At 39.2% G+C, this 25,380-nt stretch overlaps 1 protein-coding gene across 2 annotated transcripts in view; it reads left to right on the top strand.

The window, feature by feature from the left end:
* The window catches only part of ADGRV1 (adhesion G protein-coupled receptor V1), a 710,193-nt gene that overhangs the window by 333,959 nt on the left and 350,854 nt on the right, over positions 1–25,380 (top strand). For both annotated transcript variants that reach the window (XM_077462401.1, XM_077462400.1), the window contains 4 exons: positions 665–808; positions 4,731–4,902; positions 14,112–14,247; positions 18,782–19,617. In XM_077462401.1, coding sequence (XP_077318527.1) covers positions 665–808; positions 4,731–4,902; positions 14,112–14,247; positions 18,782–19,617 — 1,288 coding nt within the window. The remainder of the gene's footprint in view (positions 1–664; positions 809–4,730; positions 4,903–14,111; positions 14,248–18,781; positions 19,618–25,380) is intronic.

The following is a 25,380-nucleotide window of genomic DNA, read 5'->3' as shown; positions in this document are numbered from 1 at the left end:
CTCAGCACGGTGCCTGTCTACAGGGATGAATGAATTATATCTTTACGCAATGGCCAATCAAAATGGCCAAAGACCCTGCACTCAAAAATAGAAGGTGCGAAAATTCTGTCACAGACGAGGAATGTCGCAGACTTCAGACTGATAGTGGGGAGGTTTTTGCTTTTTTTCTCTTTTCTTTTCTGAATAAAAGTTGACCATTGTAAAGACCCCTGTAGGTATTAAACGGTTTGTTTCAATCCTCTAACTGTCAGTTTTGCAGGACAGTTTGATCTGTTAAAGGAATTTGAAAAAGTGTAGGATTACTGGTAGGAACACTAGCTGAAAGTAAAGGGAAAAAGACAAAAAAAATTAATGTAACTACCACATTTAAGAATTAGTAAGCTGCAATATTGTAAATGTTTAACATGGTTTCAGTACCACCTCAGACAAATTAGATGGTCATATCTCTAATTTCTAACCTAGTCAATGCAGTAAAATATTTGCAGCATGTGACACACAACTTATAAGCTTCCCATGCAGATATCAACACATATTCACAGCATTTTTTATCCCCCTGTGAAAAGTGTTTTTCTCTTATATTGGAATGATTGAATGTATTTTTCTATTTTTCCAGTTTTAATATGTAATTTACTCTGTCCTGATTACCTATATGTTTTATCCTCAGGTCTTCCTCTTACCTGGCTTTAATTTTACTCTTGAGTTGACAAATGTAACTTTAATGGGTGAAAGCACCTCTGGAAAGCCTTACATACATAAAGGACAAAAGCCAAGTCCAGTAACAGTACCTAAGGAAGCTGCCAATTCAGAGGTATAGTAATAGTATGGACTGCAGAATTCTAGCTGACCAGCAGAGGGAAAACAAGTCCAACTTTCTACACGCTTCAGTTATATCAGTTATATCAGTATACATACATTTATTACAGTCATGGGTTCTCGGGATTTGTATTTCAGTATTGGGACAGTTAAAAACAATAAAAAAAAAAAACTGTTATAAATATAACATGCTGTATTACTTAACAGTTGTTCACATAAAAGCTTATTAAATGTGCAATACTGTAGCAGTGAAATGTATATTAAAATATACAGTATTTTAAAATTTGAGGGTACATTTCCTATAAGGTTTCTTTTTAATGGCTTTACAGTGTTTTACTTATGATTAGGACAGGAATATGGTGAGCAAGGCATTAGTCACAAAAACTTTATGATGGGAAATATCTGAAGGTATTTACATTTTAGCAGTATGAAAATAAGAATCGTATTGTGGGCAACACATCTTATTTTCTTTAGATACTTTGATCTTTAGGTCCAGTAATTATAATTACAGGGGTGGACTAACCATTTGGCCACTCGGGCACTGCCCGAGGGCCCCGGGCCACTAGGGGGCCCCATCAGGGTTGCCAGCCTCAGTAAAACCAGGGACAGTATGTAAAAATCTGTGTTTTTTTTTACATCTGTGTCTGAAATGTCCCTTACCAACATCCTTTTGGTCTAAAAATCCTGAGATTATAGCTGCCCCACCTTTCCAGTACCTCCTCAGCCAATAGAAACATGTCTGTGTATACTGTGTGATTGTATACTGTGTGTGTGTATACTGTGTGGCCCCATAATCTCTGATTGCCTGGGGACCCCATAATCTCCTATTGCCCAGGGCCCCATGAGTTGTCAGTCCGCCCCTGTATAAATAACATTTCTGAAACGTTGCATACATGAGCTCATACAGAGTTCCTGTCCTGTCTAAATGTAACTTTAGATAAAATATGTCCCGTGTTATGTAACCGGAATTAAAATATGAATCATAATTGCAGTTTCATACTTTATGTTTATTTAACAGTCATGCGGTAGGTGTTGAGGTTTTAGTCCTGGGTTCCTAAGATCATGTCGTTTCTTATCCACTTGAACAGAGAATCACTCTAACCAATCTGTATGTGCTCAGCATACATGTATTGTCTTGTACCTGTTTTCATATTATTTTCATATTATTGGCTTTCTTCCAAAGGCAAACCTGCACATAGCCAAGACGTGTTTAGCTTATTTTTCTCTAGCATTAAAAAATCTTTACAAGTGTAATTATTTTTTACTTTAAATAACTTTTTTTGTACACCCACATTCTACTCAGGGAGGCAGGAATAGTAGGGCCTAGTTACCATGTCTTGTAGGGGGTCTCATCGGCAAGTTCTTTAATGATATTTGTATTTCATAGTGTACAATGCTGTTAGAAAAAATATGCATAGGGTCATCCAAGTCATCTGTCATTTAAAAGAGAGATTCATGGTTTATATTCTGTTGGGTTGCCTTTGAATTTTATTAGCAATGTTCTGTTTCAGCAATTTAAGCATCGAAAGTGTGATTTCTATAACTGATCCAGTTGTGGTGAGATAACTTCATTTACAATCTAGTAGCTTGGAAGACATGGACTCAATCCAAATTACATCCCGTGGATCAAAAGAAAGCTTTAGTACTAAAACTTGTGAAGATCATAAAAGGTAGACCTCAGTTAGGTCAAAAAAAATGATAGTGTGTCTAGCTCCAGCAGAACCTAGTACATGTGGTGAATAAAGGCTAAACATAAAAAAAAGGAGAGTGGAACTAGCTACTGAGAGTATGTCCTAGCTACGAGATGAGGAAATTACACAATTATTTAAAGGCAAACAAACAACAATGCATGTGTAACATGATAAGCAGCTATGAAAGCATTATGTTTGAAGGCTTGGTTACAAATTCACTGCTAGACCCTTCCATCCAGGACACATGCCCCAGGTGTTCTACTGAGTATTCCAAGTTGTCTTTGCTGTAATTGTTACCTGTAACCCAAGAATGATCCTATAGATCTCAAGGACAGTGATAAGCAACTTGGTAATTATAGAGGGCCTCTGACATGTCCAGAAGGGAACAATTTTCACATTAGGGCCAAATCACACAAGAGGCAGTACACTAACACCCACACTGTCATGCATTGACTCTTGCTGCAATACACAGCCCATAAAAAATGAATGGCCTGAAATATGTCTCAATGCATGACAATTGGAGTCAAGTTCCATTTTTTTTGCAGTGCAAGGCAGTGCCTTTTGAAGTTGCTTTGTAGTGCCCTTCCGCACCAGGCCTCTAGAACAGCAATATTTACTATGTCTTCAAATAAGACCCCTTTCACACTGGGCGTTTTTCAGGAGTTTTTCAGGCGCTTTAACGTTAAAAAAAAGTGCATGTAAAGCGCCTGAAAGAAGCTGCAACTGCAATCCCGATGTAAAAGCCAGAGTGCTTTCACACTAAAGCGCTGCGCTGGCAGGGCATCAAAAAAAGTCCTGCAAGCAGCTTCTTTGCAATGCTTTTGGAGCGGTGAATACACCACTCCTAAAGCGCCCCTTTCAATCAATGGGAAACACTTGCAAAACGCGTGAAAAGCGATTTTGGCAGCAGCGCTTTGTGGGCGCTTTTAACCCTTTATTTGGTCACTAGCAGGGGTTAAATGCACCCCAATAACGTTAGAAAAACACTGGTAAAGCGTTGCTAGTTTAAGCAGCGCTTTAAGAGCGTTTTTTTCGGGCGCTGACATTGTGAAAGAGCTCTTAAAGCACTTGGGCTTTCACATTGGGATTGTAGAGGAGGCTTCTTTCAAGCGCTTTACAGGCACTTTTTTTAAACACTAAAGTGCCTGAAAAAACGCTCCAGTGTGAAAGGGGTCTAAAGGTGTAGAGTATTCCTGCGCTACTACTGTGAAAAATATAATTAAACTAAAAAAGGGTTACAGCAAAGTACCGACAGGGGTGCAACCCCCCCCCCCCCAAGTGAAGTGAAAAAAATCAATAAGTGGTGTTAAAATATTAAATTCTATATATCCACTTTGGATCTAATTAATTTGTAAAGTGCCTATATTAGAAAGTGTACAAATGTAGGAGACCTCTGACTGAATAATAAAGTGACACACTTCATCAAGTCACGTGACCTGTGATGAAATGCGTAGGAATACAAAACAACATTTGGACACCGGAAGTGACTTCTAGAGCACGAGCGCGGTGCTGGTTTTGTTTTACATGTCATTTCAATGCCCTATTTGAGTACCCTGATTATATGTTTGATAAATTTGAGCAACTGTTTTTACATACTTCACTATTGGAGCCCCTTTGTTCTCTCTATGGTATTTTGAACTATATTGCTGGAGCGTTAAGGAAAGAATTTACCTGCAGGCTTGCAGAGCCATAAAGCCCCTTACAGAGTACAGTGTTTTATAAGACTGAGCGCTTCCAGCTCGTACTTGATTCCGAGCATGCGTGAACTTTTGTGTGCGGACTTGAGAACCTGCTATAAAACATTTGTGGGTGGAAAATCCGACAGCAAATGTCCGATGGAGTATACACACGGTCGGACTTTCCGACAACAAGCTCACATAGAACATTTCCCTTTCGACCATGCATACGCGGCATAAGAGAGAGAATTCAAAAAAGGGAAGGAAAATGTATAGAAATGGGAATTGGGAACAAGAAAAAAATCTCAAACCCCCCCCCCCTTTTTTTTTTTGCAAGCATGAAAACATTTCAATGTAAAGTGCCCAGGTATACTTCACGTCTTTAAGGAACCTAGCAGCATCCCTGTTGGATGATATTTAAATACTTTATTAGGAAAGTGCATAATACTTTTTAGTGCTCAGAATCATTTCTGTGTATGCTTTTTCAGAAATGTTGAAATGTTCTCTGACCATTAGTAGTAAATATTGAAACCATCTTTTCTTCTGTCAGGTTGGTTTTGAATCAGTTGCATTCCACCTTACAAATATTACATCGGGGATAGGTCATGCTGTTGTTTACAGAGAAGGGTCTTATGGTTCGGTCACCGTAAGCTGGCGTTCTGGATATCCCCCTGGTTTCATGCCAAAGGACATCCAACTTGGTAAACTCTTACCTGAATCTGGTAAGTAATGTGCTTTTTTTCAGAATAATAGTACATAAAATGTCCTCTCAAACTAAAACAAAAACTGGGTTACACAAATTGTTTATATTTAATTTAAAATATATTACATTATTTTTCTATATTGCATAATTAGCATGTAGGTTCAGCGTGATGCAATGGCAATAACACACACTTAAGTCTCGTACACACGGTACAATTGTTGGCCAACCAAGCGTCTGATTTTTGTCCTAAGGGCATGTGCCAGGATCTTGTCTTGCATACTAATGGTACACAATTGTCTTGCAACAAACACAAACATAGTGATGTACTATGAGGAATTTCAGCTCTTGAGGGCCACCCTTTGGGCCCCTTCTGCTAATTGTGTGTTTGGCGAGCATTGATTCTAATCATGCGTGTTTGCACTTTCGACTTTTGTGAGATGGATTTGTGTACTGACCATACGAAAATCACACAAAAGACCGTTGCCAAAAATTTACTAGCCTGTCATCCAACATTTGTTGGCCGAAAGGAGCGTACTAACAGTCAGATTTTAGGACAACAGTCTGTCAACAGACAATTGCATTGTGTGTACGAGGCTTTAATCCAGATGCAAAGAATGAAACTTATATTGAAGCAAATGGAAGCAGTTCACAATAAGCTCGGTGGAAGGAGGAACACTCATGAATGCCAAGTGTGTAGGTTTCAGCCGAACTGACAGAGTCTGTCTGGAGGAGTTGAATGCAGCCTGGCTGGTCCGAGCAAAAGTTTGAAGGTGTCCAATGATAATGGCAATATGCCAAACTTTCCCTACTCATCTTCAACCCTTACCTACTGCTAATACTATCCCCGACAGACGGCTGACCTGTCTTTACATTACCCACATGCTGAAAGTGTACCAAGCTCAGGAGCCTGGGTCTTAAATAGACTCTGCCACCTTAAGATGGCACATTGGCAGCCAGCATTCAACTGAATTGCTGCCCCAGTGAACGAGGAACCATGTTCTTCTTGACTTCCTCTCTCTCTGCACTGCTGCTGCAGATGAACGCCACCTGCGTAGGCAGTGCAGCCACCTGTCTATAAGCTACTATTATTGACCATATGTTTTATATTTATTTGTTAGATTTTTTTTTTCAACCTCATCCTGCATTGTAATAGCTGCTTGTTTAAGTCCATTCTGCCCTGAAGCAAAACTGTATTTTATGTGTTGCATTCCATGAGAAATCTACAAGACTGCTTGTGACTGTACCGTGTAGTTACATGAAGGGATACGAAGGGATGATGAGGGCATACTCCATCCATGCCATTAAAGGCTCATTGACACTACTGCATTGTGGTAACACACAGCAATGCACTTTACATGTGTTGGTGCGACACAGTGATATTTATTATGAATGGTACTCCAATGCATTTCTCAATCAGTTTACATTGCACTAGTGTGCATTGCTCTGCAATTATGCATGTATCCTTGTTTATGCGATTTGGTGTATTAGGCAGCCCATTCAAATAAACAATTAATGTTAACACACATGTGCTAATACAGCACAGTAGTATTATTTAGCCCTTGCTGCATGTTTTAGAACTGCACAGGCAGAATAGTGTTACATTCCATTCTGGAATCCAGAACTAAGAGCAGTCTATAGTTTATTGCTATTTCAAGCTTAGAAGAAACAGTTTTTCACTGACAATGGTTTCTGTAATCAGATGTAGCACATCTGAACGCCTGTAAACTGCAGCTGAATTATTTCTCATTCATGCCAGTTGATTATATGTATAGTATGTGCTTAGATGCACTATTCTGTGCTTTGCTTCTATAGAATACAGCATGCTGCATGTGAATTTGCATGTGCTACATGCAAAACACAAAATCATTTGTGCTGCTGATTTTTAACTTAAATGGGATAAATGTAGTGGACATTTGATCTAACCTCAAGAGGGCATGTCCTCTAAAGCATATTAAAAGCATGCCCATATTTGCCAGCTCTAGAGGAGCTGCAACTAGAACAACAACAGTAGGAGGCAGCTCCAAAATCCATTTATCACTTTTTTTTACTTGTGTATTCCTTTTTTCATACAGAGGGAAGAAGATGTAAGAACTACTGAAAAAAGTCATAAAACTTAAAATGGTGCACTCTAATTTGGCTTTTTAGGATTAAAATCAGTATATTATGGCTGCTAAAAATATGGGTGGAGTATGCATGAAAAGGGTGCAACGTTTATGTGTGTATTGGATGGTACGCATACCATTCTGATTAAAGTGTATTAAACACTTTTTAAGATCTGTCATTTTTGAGTAGGAAAGGCATACACGTTAATGTCATGTTATTAAAGCTTCCTGTGTTCCCATTGGGGAGATTTCCCAATCACTGCCCTCTCTCTCTGCACTGCTGCTGCAGATGAACGCCACCTGCGTAGGCAGTGCAGCCACCTGTCTACAAGCTACTATTATTGACCACTTTTTTTTACTTGTGTATTCCTTTTTTCATACAGAGGGAAGAAGATGTAAGAACTACTGAAAAAAATCATAAAACTTAAAATGGTGCACTCTAATTTGGCTTTTTAGGATTAAAATCAGTATATTATGGCTGCTAAAAATATGGGTGGAGTATGCATGAAAAGGGTGCAACGTTTATGTGTGTATTGGATGGTACACATACCATTCTGATTAAAGTGTATTAAACACTTTTTAAGATCTGTCATTTTTGAGTAGGAAAGGCATACACGTTAATGTCATGTTATTAAAGCTTCCTGTGTTCCCATTGGGGAGATTTCCCAATCACTGCCCTGCCTAGTGACAGGTGTCATTGGAGCCATAAATGTGGGAAAAACTGCCCAGTAGGATTGATCCAAGTGATTTCAGCAAAACTGATTTCACTGTTGGCAAATTTTGTAGAAGCGGAAACTCCATATCACTTGTTACTTAAGTAAATTTATTGTGATTTGCATCACCTAAATTGTTTTATTTTACTTTGTTGTGCTTCTGGGAAAAAAATTAATACATAAGATAATGAGATCATTTTTTGGAACCAGAACAGTTTAAGAATAGTTAAAAGGAGCTCCCGTAACCCTTAGGAGCCATTAATAGCCAGTTTTACCCCTGTAAATCACCAGAACCACATTAGTGTCTCTTTCCCAATTTATTGTAATGCATTTCATGGAAATGGCAAATTTTCAGGAAAATGAAAACTCTCAATTTCCTTTATCCAGAATGGGTATGTTGATTGCAATAAAAACACTTTTTAGTAGAGATGTTTTAAACCTGTGTTATTTTTTATTGTTCTCAGCACTAGGGACCATCACTTTCTGTTTTAGTGCTGAAAATCCCCAGAAGAGTTTGCATAGATTTCTGTAACCACTATCAGAGATCTTTGTTTTGTTAGTGTTGGTCTTTTAAAGTGAACCAGTGCACAAACTAAAGTATTTACATATTCTGAACAAATAGTAAAAACACTTTAATCATAAACTTCATCCTCCTCTGTAGCTCTAGGTATTGTGAAGAAATTGGTCTTCAAAGTTCACAACAGAGGCACATAAATATTAGCTCTTTCTTTATTACTTTCTATTACAGCAGAATCTTGGCAGACTGTCAGCCTTTTAATGTAGACAACCAGTACATGATTCTTGGCTGTTTGAAACCAACTTCAGGGTCTTTGTTGTGTTCTTTGAGTATGTTTCAGAATGAATTACTTCACAGTACAAGCAGCTAGACAGATCAGAAATGGCCTGTTTCTAAGCTCTTTTAAAGTGGAGCTCCTGTCTTTTAAGTGAAAAATTAAAAGTCAGTAGTTACGAAAACTAGCTGCTGACTTTTAATAAAAAACAGCCACTCACCTGTCCCACTATCCAGCGGTGTGCTCACCCCAGCCGTTTTCTCCTTGTGTCATCCCTCGTTTGCATCTTTACAGCTTGCAAATTCACAGCTGGGTGCCCATTGCCCGTGTGCGAGTGGCGCTGCACTCTGACTGGTCCTGCAGTCTTCTGGAACCTGACATGTGTACCAGAAAACTTCGGGAGGAGGGAAAGAGAACTTCCACTTCTGATCGCCTAGGTGATCGAAGCAGAAGAAGGGGTGGGTATCTGTCAAGATCGGGTATTCGATCCCCCCTTCCTCCCCAAAATCTCCATTCTACAAACAGAAGCAGTGGAAGAGCCCTTAAAGCGGAAGTTCCTCTTTTGGGGGGAGCTCTGCTTTAATGCTTTAATGTCCATAGCTCAGGCACAAGGTGAATTTTAAGGTCTACATACATTTTTGGGCATATATGTGTACTCTGATCCTAGTCTGCAAGTACAGAACATATCTTACAAAACTGTAGTCATTACCTGATTTTACGTAACATATACAGCATAAGGTTTCCCCTAAATAGAAAACAGAATATGCTAATTGCTCATATAATTGTAGGCTGGCTTCTGATGTCTTTGAAATAAGTGCATATAAGCCGGTATTTTCTTTTCTAACTGAAAGGGAAAAATGAACAGCTTATGTTATTATGTAATTTTTTGAACTCCAATGTGAGAGTTTATGTAATATCTGTTATTCCATCTACACTGTGTTGTGTTCTTTGTTGGTATTAGTGACCTCTTTCGCCAATCATGGTTTCTCTCCATTATTGTTTCTATGCTCTTTTATTTTTCTCTGAATGCATTATTATTCTAAATCCCTATCATGCATCTATCTGTCTATAAAATGATTAACAAGGAAAACATATTAGTGAGAAAACTGAATATTTTATGCAGTCTTTTTCCATCTATTTATGCAATATAAAATGCAATTCAAATTAGTTAATGTGGTTGTAAACCCTTACAAACCACTTTGACCTTCAGGTAAGCCTAGATTAAGGCTTACCTGTAGGTCCAAGAAATATCTCCTAAACCTATACGGTTTAGGAGATATTTACCCGAAGACAGTCACGACTGTCTACGGCGCATGCGCCGTAGACAGCGGCGCGCAGGCGCACTGGGCAGGCCGCAGATCGCTGCGATATGCCACGAGTGTCGGCTCCCATGCGCATGCACGGGAGTGATGTCATCGCGGCTAGGGCGAATCAAAGCACCGGAGCAGCGAGACCCACCAAGAAGATGGACGCTCGGAACTACAGGGGACAGCGGTGACTTCGCTGGCCCCTGTGTCAGGTAAGTGACACATAATGGACTACTATGTGATGCATAGTAGTCCATTATGCTTTACCTTTGCAGGGAATCAAAGAGGAAGTAAACCCATCAGGGTTTACTTCCTCTTTAAAAATAGTATTCTATAAGAATAACATTAAACATAATATATACACTGGATTTTTGGATTACATTCTGCACTCTGATTATAGGGAAAATAAAGTTTATACTATGGCTACAGATTCTGCATTTTATTTGTAGTTTCACCAGGGACACAATTACGGTTTATCTTTGTAATAATTACAGACAGCTGCCTGAATGTAGCCATATATTAACTCTAAATGTATCATTTTTTTGTATAGTTGATAAAACGGAGTTTTCCTTCCTGATACAGGCAATTATTTTCTATTTATTGATATATTAAAAGGGATGTAAACCCTCACATATACCCAGTGAAGCGAACAGCCTCAGATGGTACACAGAGATGAAACAAATGTCCCTACATATGTTGTACATGTATGTCTGCTGTCTCCAGCTTTATATATACTTTAGAAAGCTCAGATTGTGTTAGAAGAGTTTCTCTCCCTGTTCAGCACCGCAGTGAAGCCAGGGCATACAGCCAAGACAGCTGATTGGAGCAAAGGCACACACCCCCTCTCCTCATAGGTAGAGACTTTCAGAACTGTTCATTGAATCATTCAGGGCTCTCTTAATCTATTTATAGCATCCTGCCCAACACAAAAATCAGGCTGCTTTTATCTCAGTTGACAGAGAACTTGTCAGAAGTTATCAGGCTGATAACAGAAGAATTGAGCAGGAGACAGCTACGGGACATAGTGCTTTGAAGAGAGATAAGAAAACTGCAGATATATGTGCCCAGCTCAAATTTCATGAATCGGGTTTACATCCACTTTAAATCTAATGAAACACATGTTGGTAAATAACATTTTTTTTGTGTATTTAATTCTTAATTAGCAGTTTTGTATTGTATTTTTTGTATTTTGGTATTGTAATGCAGTATAAGCACGCATGAGGTTATTTTTCTGCATCAGCTTGAATAAATGAATCTTTTAAATGACCAATTCCTTACCATTTAAATGTGCTGACTTACCTGAGAATGGGTGGACAGTTACTGGTATTTATGTGAACATGCAATTAAAAAAGATGCAGATAAAGTGAGAAGAAATCTCTCTCTGACAGTTGTCACTAAAAATGTCCCTACTGAAAGATTTCTTCTAACCTTTAATTGCATTGACAAACATAATAGAGAGGAGCAGACAGCAATAAAAACCTGACTGGGACTTTAATCCTTCCCCTCTCCATCCAGAACCAAATAAATGTTGCTAGAGATACACTTTAGGCCTTATGTACACTGAGCATTTGCTCGGGTCCTCTGAAAGCTTTTTCTCCTGGGTTCTGGCAAGAGAAAAGTTACTTAAAAAACATGGTAAAAGCCACATATTGCACACACATTAATGCGCTTTTGCACAGATGCATGTTAACACATTCTATTGGCCAGTATATGAATTTATTGTGGCCATTACAATGCATGAATGCACAAACATGCAAAGAAGAATAAACACATCTAACGTTTAAGCACATTTATGCATGTTCCACGGTTTTTCTGCCCAAACGCTCCTCTCGTTTACATGCTGGTGTTTTTTTTTTCTGCTTGTATACACTCCTCTTCTAATACGCCTGTAAATGCCTATGTGTGCATTGACACATAGGCTAACATATAGGTGCATTTACAAGCAGAACAAAAAATACATCACTGTAAAAGTGCGCATGAGGCCGCGTACACACGGGCGGACTGTATGGCCTACTTAGTCCGTCGAAACACATTTCAGCGGACAGTCCGCTCGTGTGTGGGCTTCAGCTGACTTTTTCAGCGTGCAGTCTGGCGTACTAAGTATTTCGGATTTTTCGAAATACTGTCCGTCATACTTTGGTTTCAGCGGACAATCCGCTCGTCAGTAGGCTAGTTCGACGGACTAAGAATGGCGCATGCTCAGAAAGGATTTACACGGCGAAAGGTTGCATTGCTGTGTATTGGACTTCCTATTTCTAGTCCTGTCGTACGTGCTGTACACGTCATCGCGCAAGCTTTCGACGGACTGTTTGTGCATCCGTGTGTGGTCAAGTCCGTTCATTCGAAAGTAGGACGGACTGTCCGTCGGATTGTATGACGGACTAAGTAGGCCATACAGTCCGCCCGTGTGTACGCAGCTTTAGGCCTTAAAGCAACTAGTGAATTGCCCACTGAGGTCAAAGCAATGTTTGCTATAATGCCCCCACCCCAAGCTTTTCCTTCACTTCACTGCTTTGTTCAGCACTGGGAGCTAAAGAAAATTCCAGGTGTTCCTAGGTCTAACGGAGCATACGATTTAGTCATGTGACAATGCTGGACTTAGCAGATCGATCAATTGGGGACATTATAACCCCATGTTAGCTACATTTCTGGCAACTCATAGCTTGCACAGGGGTTTTCTTTCTCTCCCAGAGAGCAGTGGGGGTGCAAGTGGAAAGTATGTACTGCTGGAGATGTCTGCTTTAGGCTCAATTCACAGTTACGCTGAACATCTTTGGTCATTTTTCAGGTGTTTTTTGAGGGTTTGTACAGGTATTTTTGTATGTGCTTCAGGCTTGAGCAATATTTCAAATAACTTTTAGTTAATGTACAACTAGATACCATGCAAGGAAACATTTTTCTTTTTTTATTTCACATGTTTTTCAGGCACTCCCACTGACATCTATTGGGGTCAAAATGCCTGCCTCCTATGCCCCAAAAGAAACTTGTGTACTTTTTTGGGTTTCAGTTTGAAGTAACATTTAGGTGTAAATCATATATGAATGGGGTCTTAAAATTAACATAAAGTTTAAACTAGCCAAAATGTTTAAAGTTGTTTTGAATAAAGGGACAAGGTATAGAACCACTATCAGGTTCCTATCGTGTCCATGTCCCTGTTGGCTAGGATTTCCTTCACCAAGTGATAGTGGTATAGTGGAAACAGTAACTTATGCCACGTACACAAGACCGGACTTTTTGACAGCAAAGGTCCGACGGAACGAGTCCGTCGGACAATTCGATCGTGTGTGGGCTCCATCGGACCTTTGCTTGCCAAAAATCCAGCCGACTTTAGAAATAGAACATGTTTTAAATTTTCCCACCGGAACGCCGCCGGACCGAGAAATCCATTTGTGTGTATTTTAGTCCGACGGACAAAAACAGATGCTAGGGCAGCTATTGGCTACTGGCTATGAACTTCCTTATTCTAGTCTCGTCGTACATCATCACGTTCGAATCCATCAGACTTTGGTGTGATTGTGTGTTGCCAAGTCCGTTTGTTTGAAAGACCGTTTGACCGTTTGAAAGTCCGTCGGAACTCCTCCGAAAGTCCGTCGGAAAGACCGTCGGACCTAGTCCCTCAAAAAGTCCGGTCGTGTGTACGTGGCATTAGAGTGGAAACATCTCCAGTGGGCACAGAGAGAGCAATAAAGTGGAGTGGGGTCAGAACTTCTCTCTTTATGGCTGTCTATATCTTATTTTGGGAACATTTCTTTTTACTTCCTGTTCCACAGTGGTCACTCAGAAAACAGAATGCAATAATAATATGGCAGACATTTTAAACCCTTCCCCACTAAAGTTCAAAAGCAAAAATAAAAAGAGAGGCAGATACTTAGTAATACAGTACATAAGCCTTTGACCTAATTTAACCATGTGACCATATTAGGTCAATGATGTCACAAGCATCCCCACCTCTTTGTATACACGCAGCGGCGGAACAAAGCAGCTGCATGTATACAACAACAACCCAGCAAATACAGCTAACTTCTGGATTCAATTGGAATCTAAGCATTATCACAAAGAAATTCCAATGGAAGAAGACCAAATCTCCCCCCAAAAAAAGTAATCCTGTAATTAAAAAAATAAAATATTGCTGTATACCCAAAAAACTGTTCCCTATACTTGAGAGTAATAATGGGGTTTATTTATCAGCTGTTTAGCTTATGCTGATTTGAGAAATGAATACTGTTCTTACAGGTTTTGGATATCTCTTGTTAAAAAGATAAGAACTATGATGAATGCATTCAGTAAGTTTTGATGTGATTCTTATCTTTGCTAGGCGTCGTTGTCTTTACACATGGAGAAGAAAGAAAATCAATCCCACTTTACCTGGAGGCAAATACTAGCGGGCCTGAGGGCTTTTCATTACAGCTGATTGGTCTCAGTAGCAGTGTGCCCAGTGGTGCCCGTTTAAAGTAAGAGCAACGTGTTCTTTCTCATGTAGTTTCTTGTGTGCTGTTTTAAAATGTTCATTCAAATTTTGTGTCTCTGACATTGTTTTAGAATGTTACAGTGCAAATTTGAGGGTAAAGGTGATTTGCATAATTTTATATTCTTCATTTCCTAATCAGGAAACTGAAAAAAAAAAAAAACTTGAAGAACAACTAAAAAAGGCATACCGCATAATATAAATAACTTGTTGGGCAACTAATGTTATTTTGTTGTACATTTTTTCTTTTACCTCTAATGACATTTAGTTCATTGTTTTAATCAGCAAGCAGCCTAATTTCTCCTCATTCACACCATTGACCTCAGGCTGTGAGGACGGCAGGTTGTACTGAAGTGCGTGCATAGACAAACAGATGCACTAGCTGTCAGGCTTGCCCCCCACAGTAATTTTTCTCATTACGGTTTGTTAACCTCTAAAACCATATGGTAATATATATATAAGACAAATCACGCCATGAGCAGAATGGCTCTAATATATAAAAAAAAATATATCACTAGTATATGAGTGAACCAATATTGTTAAATGATTTCTGGATTGTCTGACTGGATATATTAAACAAGAAACTATTTGTAATATGTATAGGTGCTTATAGACTACTACAAGCTGTTTTATAATTTTGCTCTTGCAGTTTAACAGAAATGTGATACTTGACTGCCTAAAGAAGTGGACTCATTTACACTTGGTATTTTGCTGCAGGTGAAAGTATTGGAAGCTGCAGGCAAAATGCTTGATGAGATTTGTGCTCTTATAGTCAATGGTGCTACAACTGCAAGATTAAAAAACAGAAGTGTAAATAATTGTCTATAATGGCTCACGTCCCATCAGACATTTTGCATACAGTTTACCATTCTTTTATTTGCAGCAAACATTTAAACAGGGACATTTTAATTTTGAAAATCTATTTAATATAAAAACTTTAACAAAAACTAGTGAACTTTCAAGGGTTGCATTACTCATTATAATCATACTCAACTTTTTTCTGTTTTGTGCTTTACATTTGCCACTCTGTAGATTGAAAGATTTGCCCACTTGGTAATGGTTCTACAAATAGAAATTACGATACTTACCAATTCATATGAAACACTTCAACTCTAAAGAATGAGTGTCACATTTAAATATTACTAGCAAGTTTGTTTTCTGGAGTTATGACAATAAATCTTTAAGGATCAATTGGCAAATACTTTGGTTGTTTTGCAGTAGTCAGTGGTCAGAACTGCTGTCATGTTTTAATTTTTGTCTTCTGCATCCTTTTGGATTTCCCCTTGCTTGTCCCAGCAACACAACTGGAAGTGAAAGGAAAGTTTATTTTAGAAAGCTGAACTGATATCCTCGTAGGGGGTTTCCCCTTATTACTGTTCTGGTAACAAATGTAAAATGTATTTCCAATCAATTTTTTGTCTCTAGGACAAACAGAGTGGGTGAATCCCCTCCACTGGAACCCAGACATCAATAAAATGTGATGGGACACTGAGGCCGAATTATGTCAATGTTCATCACTAACCTACAGTTAAAGTCCCAGCTTCAGCTAAGTCCTCTCACATTGGCTACATCTAGATACGTGCAATTAGTTTAGGTCCGAATATGAATTTGGATGATATTTTTGGTTATTCGGAGATTCGGTTGTAACCAAATCTCTCAATGAAATAGTAAAATAACCAAATAGATGAAATTTGGTTAATTTTGTAAATTTATTTTCTAACTAATTCCAATTTTTCATAAAGTTTCGAATTTGGATCGGTCAAAAAAGGATCGACTAATTTGAATTCTATGTGAAGAATAGCTACCAGCTGCCACATACCTAACAACCAATGGCTTCCCCACTAACAGCTGAAATGTAAACAAAAGAATACTGCGATAAAAAATTCTGAAAAAAATGATTTTATAGATTTTAAGTGGAATGCCACACCAAAATTAAAAAAAAAAAACGTGGAATTTGAATTTTTCATTGCCAACATTCTTTTGTGTACATTCCAACTAGGGATGAGCCCGATGTTCGCCTGTTAGCCAAACATTAGGCGGTGTTTGTGGCAAATTTGAAAGCCATGGAACACTGTTAAAGACTATGGGACACTAACATGAAAAACCAAAAGTGCTAATTTTAAAGGCTTATATTCAAGTTATTGCCATAAAAAGTGTTTGGAGACCCTGGTCCTGCCCCAGGGGACATGTATCAATGCAAAAAAGTTTTAAAAACTTTGTTTTTTCAGGAGCAATTATTTTAATAATGCTTAAAATTAAACAATAAAAAAATGAATATTCCTAAATATCATGCCTGGGGGTGTCCTCAGTATGCCTGTAAAGTAGCACCTTTTTTCCATGTTTAGAACAATACCACAGCAAAAGGACATTTCTAAAGAAAAAAAAGTAATATAAACTGCTTGCGGCTATAATGAATTGTCAGATCCTGGCAATATAGATAAAAATCTTTGAATAAAATGGCATGGGTTCCCCCAGTCCATTACCAGGCCCTTTTAATATAAAAAATGCGTGGGGGTCCCCCCAGAATCCATCCAGGTCCTTCAGGTCTGGTATGGATATTAAGGAGACCCCTGTGCCAATTTTTAAAAAACAAATGGCGTAGGGGTCCCTCTAAAATCCATACCAAGCCCTTCAGATCCGCCCACTCGTCTCTCCTCCCCTCCAATGCCACCCGCCTCAGCCACGACCCACTGAGACTTGGGGCTATGGGCTCACATTCGGGGCTCCAGCCTCGATAGCCACACCCTGGCAGCACCTATGCTTTAAGCATTATTAAAATCACTGCTCTTGAAAAACTATCATTTTAAAACTTTTTTTGCATTGATACTTGTCCCCTGGGGCAGGACCAGGTCCCCATGGTGTCTTTTTCAATTACTTTCAATTATTTTTAACTACTGTATATTACCGGGGATCAGACAATTCATTACAGCTGCAAGCAGTTTTAAATTAGATTTTTTCCTTTAGAAATGTCATTTTGCTGTGGTATTGTTCTAAACAGGGGAACGGTGTGCTACTTTACAGGCATACTAAGGACACCCCCCAGCCATGATATTTAAAGCAATATTTCATTTTTATTGTTTCACTTTAAGCATTATTAAAATCACTGCTCCTGAAAAAATTGTCATTTTTAAAACCTTTTTTTGCATTGATACATGTCCCCTGGGACAGCCCCGGATCCCAAAAAATTTTTATGGCAATGAGTTGCATGTAATCGTTTAAAATTAGCACTTTTGATTTTTCATGTTCGTGTCCCATAAACTTTAACAGTGTTGCTTATTCATACAAATTTTTTGCCCGTTCGCATGTTCTGGTGTTCGGCTCATCCATAATTTTAACTGTCAGTGGTGAAGCCTGCTGACAGCTGATGAGTCATTGGTTATTAAGGACACAGAGGCCAGCTTCCTGGCCTGCTCCCTAACAACCAGCTATTTGAATTTTTCATAAAATTTATAAGCAAAACTATCTGAAACAAAACAAATTTTTCCGTTTAGCACATGCCTAGCCACATCCCTCTAATGCTTAGTGTATGGCTTAGTCTACGAGTAAGCCCGAAACTGGTGAAGTGCATCTGAATGGCATGCCTAATGGGAAAATTTAACTACTGGATAACGTAAACAATGACAGAGTGCAGCCTCAGTCCATCATACCAGTGAAAAGATGCAGCAGGACACTTTCCTTTAAAAGGCCGGGCACCTGCCACAGTTTCAGATGTTGATGGGATTTATGCATAGTATCTGACAAATGTCAGATATAGACAACATATTTGAGGGGAACTGGACTCCCCTCTCCCCAGGGCTTGAACAATAATCTGTAATGGTATCAGAAAGAAAAGATCTTTGTAGCCTTGTTTAGGACTGGATTAGCGCTGAGTGTCAGCCTGACCAGATTGCAGTGAGCGCAGATGACTTGTCCTGCATACATCTGACTTTTCTGTTCAAATACTGTAAACAATTCAAATGAACCTCCAAGTGATGTGACTGTTTGGCATTAGAAGCTCCTAACCACATATCCAGGGTTATACCTTCTGATGAGCGATCTTCTTATTGCAACTAGAGTGGCAACAGTCAGGGACTCCATCGAGGTCCACACATACTAATGTCGTTATAAGTTCACCTGCCCCATGGATCACTTCCTCCATCTCTTGTTGGATTTAGATGAAAACAGATCATCTTCCTTAGCCGTTCAGTGCTACCAGTATCAATAAAATTCTAAAGGGGTTTTAATGCTCATTGCCACTCCCCAAATTTGGCAATAGATGTATTTTAAAATGTTTACTTGTTTAATACACTGACTTTTTTAGCAATTTTTTTAGCTGCCTCATCTATTGAGAACACAGATGGGATCAGTGTCATAGAGTACCTACTGTGCCTTAAACTGTATAGTTATTATTTGTTAATTTTGCATGCAAAATCCACTTTCATCTACTAACTAATGGAAGATTGTAGCATTTTTTTTCAGGGCAGGGAACATTTATGTTGCAACCCACAGAATAAAATGTATTTCTCCACGTTGTCTTACAGATCAGGATTTACTTATGCAGAATTTGAACCAATGGGAGTATTCCAGTTTTCCCCTAATTCAAGGTACATTGTAGTACAAGAAGACAACCAGACTGTGTCACTACATGTTCAGCGGTTGTTTGGTTTCCATGGCAACAACACAAAACTAACTTTCACAACCATTTCAGGAAGTGCCAAAGAAAAAAAAGATTTTGTGCCCATTTTAAATGGAGAACTGTTTTTTGAGAAAGGTCAGATCTCCTCAGTAATAAATATTTCAATAATTAATGATCAAATATATGAACTAGATGAATTATTTTATGTTAACCTAACATCTGTCGAAAGTACTGATTTCTATCACCAGAAGCCAAGACTACATTTTGATTACAGTCTTTCATCTGTAACAATATTGGCAAATGATTTCATGTCTGGGTTGCTAAGCATTGGGCCTGCCATAACATATATCAATGAAGATTCAAACAATAGTGCACTAAATACCGTGACTATTCAAGTAAAGCGAACTCAAGGTTCCAGTGGGATTGTTCATGTCACACTTACAACTTTTGGGGCACGAAAGGCCAAGAATGGATTGCAGGGACTGCCCTTTGAGCAAAGCCACATGTCCAGAAATATTTCTTGGGCAACTGAAGATCTGGACTTTGAAGAGCAAGCTATTCTGATTACCATGCTAGATGGTCAGAGTGAAACTCAGGTGTCCATTAAAATTCTAGATGATGATGATCCTGAGGGTTTGGAGATCTTCTATGTTTTCCTCACAGATCCTCAAGGCGGAGCTCAGATAATGGATGTCAGGGATGACACTGGATTTTCAGATTTTTCAACCATCCTTATCCAAGGTATAGTAATTTATTTAAAACATTCCTCATATTTGTTTTCACATTAATTGTTGCCCCCCTAGGACTTTATAGCCTAATTGCTTTTACTACATTTACACATATGCATATATTCCCTAGGACCCGATGAAATAACAAACAAGTGTCTGTTTGGATTTTGGAAATAAACAGGATCACCCAGAAGAAACCCATGGTAGCAGTGTGGAAACATATGTTATAGAACCAAAAGTTTGTGAACGCCTGACCATCACACCAGCCTATATGGTTTGTGAGTGCAGGTGTTTGCAGTAAAGGGCACTGTTATTTCAAAAGCATAACAAGACATTTTGGACAATTGTGCACTTCCACCTCCACCTTCCATTTGAGGATGACCAACAGATGCTCAATAGGGTTTAGGTCTAGAGTCCATCATCTTTACCATCAGCTTCTTTAGGCAGTGGTCGTCTTGGAGGTGTGTTTGGGGTCCTTATCATGTTGGAATACTGCCCTGTGGCCCAGTCTCCCAAGGAAGAGGATCATGCTCTGCTTCAGTATGTCACAGTACATGTTGGCATTCATGGTTCCCTCAATGAACTGTAGCTCTGCAGTGCTGGCAGCACTCATGAAGTCCCAGACCTTAACACTCCCACCACCATGCTTGACTGTAGGCAAGACACACTTGTCTATGTACTCCTCACCTGGTTGCCACCACACACACTTGACACCATCTGAACCAAATAAGTTTATCTTGGTCTCATCAGACCACAGGACATGGTTCCAGTAATCCATGTCCTTAGTCTGCTTGTCTTCAGCAAACTGTTTGCAGGCTTTCTTGTGCATCATCTTTAGAAGAGGCTTCCTTCTGGGACGATAGCCATGCAGACCAATGTGATGCAGTGTGCAGCGTATGATCTGAGCACTGATAGGCTGATCCCCCAGCCCTTTTACCTTCTGCAGCAATGCTGGGAGCACTCATACATCTATTTCCCAAAGACAACCTCTGGATATGACACTGAGCATATGCACTCAACTGCTTTGGTCGCAGCTCAGGGTCTTGGCAATCTTCTTATAGCCTAGATGATCTTTATGTAGTGCAATGATTCTTTTTTTTCAGATCCTCGGGGAGTTTTTTGCCATGAGGTGCCAGTGACCAGTATGAGAGAGTGAGAGTGATAACACCAAATTTAACACACCTGCTCCCTATTCACACCTTAGATCTTGTAACACTAATAAGTCACATGACACTGGGGAGGAAAAATGGCTAATTGGGCCCAATTTGGGCATTTTCACTTAGGGATGTGCTCACTTGTGTTGCCAGCAGTTTAGACATTAATGGCTGTGTGTTGAATTATTTTGAGGGGACAGAAAATGTACACTGTTATACAAGCTGTACACTTTACATTGTAGCAAAGTGTAATTTCTTCAGTGTTATCACATGAAAAGATATAATAAAATATTTTCAAAAATGTGAGGGGTGCGCTCACCTTTGTCAGATATATATATATATATATATATATATATATATATATATATATATATATATAGGGGAGGAGACTGGGGGGTGTCATCAGGAGTCAGAAACCAGCAGTACCCTAATCTTACTACAAGTGTAATCATTGGAGGATGCTTCCAAATAGAATGCAAAGATGAAAGCTGCCCACCCTGGCAAGGATGTACGTCCATGCCTAGCATGATCAGTTTAAAATACAAAAGCATGGGGACTGGCAGGATTACCAGGTATTTCACTCAAAGAAAGCAATGCAAAATGAACAAGATACTTTGTAATACAAGTACATGGTACAACAGACACATACCAGAAATATGAAACGTTGGGGTAACATATGTAGAGTCTTTTCAATTAGTTTAACACACTTAAAAAGTGGGTAGCATCAATGCTTGTGCATTGTTTCTACAGTTTCTATAAATCGATGCCCATCAACTACAGCCATGAAAGACTGCAGCTCTTTTGAGGCATGGAATCACAGGGGGTCCAACGCTTTCTGGTTTCACATTGATCTAGGCAGGTAGAAATAGCAAAGGGGAAGTAAAAGTGGATAAAACAAAATTACATTCATTCGGAAATCCCTATTTCATTTCTATAAAGGCAATTAGTATTTTCTGTGACAAGTGAAATTACATTTACAGAGAATATAGAGCTTGTGGTTCCCATAATGATTTTGAATTGAACCTTAACACATAGTTGTGCTCCTGATTGTCAGGTAAAAATGTGATAATTTAATAACTGGATTGTTTTAGAAAAAAAATAACCATGTGCAGTGGAGGGAACCTTTTTTCTCATCCAAATCTTCTTTGAAACATGTCAAACTGTTCTTTGACAATCTGCATAGCAAATGTAAGCTCTTTTTTCCATGATTTCCTGCCCGCATGCTTTAATTTCTTTTCTTGTGTATACATGTGTTTTCATATAACTGTCGTTCCAGGATTCTTCCTTAATTCTAGTGTTGTCCTTTCAGTTTCTCTGAATCAAGTTTGCCTTTCAGAGGCCGAATTGATAAATTAGTTGACAACCATGTGTAAATGAGAGGCATCTAACAGATGGTCCTCTGTAGAGCACGCTATGAGAAATACATCTGACCCGGCTCATAGAACAGTTTACATCTACAGTTTTAAGCAACCGCACTGCTTGTTTCCTGACATAATCTCTTTAATTCATACAGATTAAAGAATCTGTGTTTATCTCCTTGAATTGACATGTGTGGACAAATCTATAGAAAACATTATATTTCATCCTAATTTTTCATACCCCTGTTTAAATTGTATTATATTATTATATATGTAAACAAAAAAACAATGATAACATATGTGATTCAGGATTGAAACCAGGTAGCTGTATAGGAGATATCATAATCCCATTATATATAAACCTATATAAAAAAAATACACCACCACCCATCTCAATCTGCAGTCAGATGACTGAGCCAGGAGAATACTGTGAGATCTATGCACCCCAACAGGCGCCATTCAAGGATAGTGGATTATCCTTCCTATTGGAACTTATTGTAAATCGCCATCCTATGCAGGCCATACACAGAGTGATTTTCTTTCCGGCATTGAAGGACAGTGTTGACAGGGGTATCCCTCCTGCTGAACCATTGTATGGGGGGGTGCAATGGAAGCTGTCCCTGCCGTGAGAAGACAGCAATTATTCCTAGAGAAGACAGTAATTATTGCTAGCAGCTATGGATCCGCTAGTGATAATCATATGTACAATCCGGCAGGCTGGTTATACCCAAGTTGATCGATTGATCAACTTGGTACATTCAGCCTGCCCATACATAGTACGAATCGGTTCGAACCGACTATGAGCCAGCCTTACTCCTACATACATACTGTATAGTTTATATATAGAGCAATCTATTTGAACTTGGAATCCATTGTGCACCAAGTATTCATAGGCTGAGCAAAACAGGACAGACAGATAACCCAGATGCTTAAAGCAACAATCTGTGAACCTTAAGCATGCTGGGACATTTTGTTGTAAGAACAACAGACTGAGATGAGTAGTGTTATTTTATGTGATATCCATTCCCTCTAAAATATACTGCTACGTATCAAACTGTTTTTACATGAAAAAGGGTTCCCCTGGGAGGTCTGTTACTGCAAATTTTTCCCACAGTAGGAATTTTCAGGGCACTTCAATGAAGGTGCTCACCGCTAAACACAAAGTCCATAAACAAGCTTTCAATCAAAGAACTACTGTTGGGTACTTCTGTAACGCTACCCCCGCAGCAGCTGCTAGTAGTTTTGGGTCCTCTGCTCTTTTCCAACCCTATGTGAGACCTCAACCTCACTGACACCACCAGTGTCACCACCTTTCTATAAATCTCAGCAGGCATACAATATTTAGACTCACAGCTTTATAAAAGAATAACAGACTGTGTTGGCAGGTTAAAATCATAAAAAAATCCCAGAATATATTGGCGGTAAAGTCAACCAGCATGAATACAATAATGAATACACAATAAGCTTCAGATTCCAGCATGTACTTTGACCCCCAGTAAGACAGTAGCTCTCAGTATGTGATAAATCACCCCATGTGGCTAATAAATTAACAATGTTTATCAATGATGTCACTTCAGAGTTCTCAAGCAAAGGGGTTAAGTTTACACCTGAGAGATTAAGGTTTAAAGTTAAACACAGATCTGCCCTCAGAATAAAGTAATCTGAGTATAGTCTCTAAGGTGGGTGAGTCTACTTCTGGCTATATTGGGGCCCTTTGAAGATGTTGGCATGTGGGGAAATAAGGGGTGTGTCTGGGTGTTACAATATTATACCCGAGGTTGGCTCTAGCAAGGGGATGGGGGTCTTTAGATGCAGATGATTACTTTAGACAGAGGCAGACCCAGTAGCATCGGTTGGATGTTAATATGTACACAGTTGCAGCAGTTAAATGGTAAGGTGTGTACAGTTGCAGCAGTTAGATGGTTGGGTGTGCACAGTTGCAGCACTCTGGGGAACAGAACAGGTAACTTGCCTGCATTGGGCCTAGCCTAGCAACAATATGAGCAGTTAGCACAACCGTGGGAGGACTAGCAACATCAAAAATTGTTCAGCTTAACTGTGGGTCTGTGACCCACTCACCACTCTTTCTATCTCTCTGTAATTCTCTTGTGGTAGTTGGTTGAATGAATGGAGGGGATTGCAGGTGATATGTTGTGTACCTTGGCGTTTCACTCCTGTGGTTCCCCAGTGGGCCTGGGTGGTGGCTGCCTGGGTCATGGACTGGCATTTTAAAGTAGGCATCAGAGCAGCGAATGGTGTAGCAGACTTAGCTCAGTCCAGTGACCTAGTTCAAGATACAGCAGCATACAGTGAAACTCAGCACAGCACAGCATTTCTTTTTCCATCCTCTCTCCAGTTGGCACACTCCCCAACGGCCCCACTCCTTCCCAGGCTTTTCATTTTATCAGCCCCCTCCTGCTTTCAGGTATTACTGGGTATTGTAGTTGGTTTCCCAGTGATGGCCATAAATGATATCCTCCTCCAGACTACATCCCCCAGGGTGCCACAGCCTAAGGTCAGTCACAAGCTAGCTAAAGCATACTTACCACCATCTTTTGGAAGAAAAAGAGTTCTGCAGCCAGTAACAACCGTCTGTTACACTTCCATCTGGGAACATGTTGTTTATTACAGTATTTGCCAGCCATTACATGTATGAGCCCATGCATGTACTCATGATTTCTCAAGGATTTTATAGTCTGCAAATACACACCAAACAGTCCTTTATACACACCAAACAGTCATTAATTACCTAGATATATAATGGCGGATATGTGGTTTTATTCCTGGATGAAAGATCCTTGCACTATATCTTCAGTGTTAAACATTCATTAAGCTGTACTTAATGGTATTAAACATAAAAACAAAAAAAAAGTATATTGCAGTTTACCAATCCTTAAATGTGGTGGCTGCATTTTCTTTTTGTAAGGATTTTCCCCCCTTTTATTTCGATTGAGGGATCTGGCCAGTAACACACATACTGTTTCAGTGTGTCTCCACTACACTGGGTGAACAATTGAGACACCTCTGGGCAGCAGCATTGACAATCTGGGAAAGGATATTGTTAGATGAACTAGCAGATTTAGATGGACTTGACTAACAAATTAAAACTAAACTCTGGCTAATACTTTTTAAGCATTTATAGCAACAGCTTTTATTTTAGGATAAAGGTTTTATTATCTTTTTATGCTTATTTAATCTTCTGAACCATTCAACTAAATTATTGTTCTTTATTCATACAGTAGTGAGTTAATGTTTCAGTTCTTA

This window comes from Lithobates pipiens, unplaced genomic scaffold (genome assembly GCF_037356315.1).
Source record: "Lithobates pipiens isolate NorthernLeopardFrog02 unplaced genomic scaffold, aLitPip1_a1.2 Scaffold_3, whole genome shotgun sequence".
Taxonomy (NCBI): domain Eukaryota; kingdom Metazoa; phylum Chordata; class Amphibia; order Anura; family Ranidae; genus Lithobates; species Lithobates pipiens.
The sequence above is the reverse complement of the archived record's forward strand: the minus strand, read 5'-3'. Positions and strand labels throughout refer to the sequence as shown.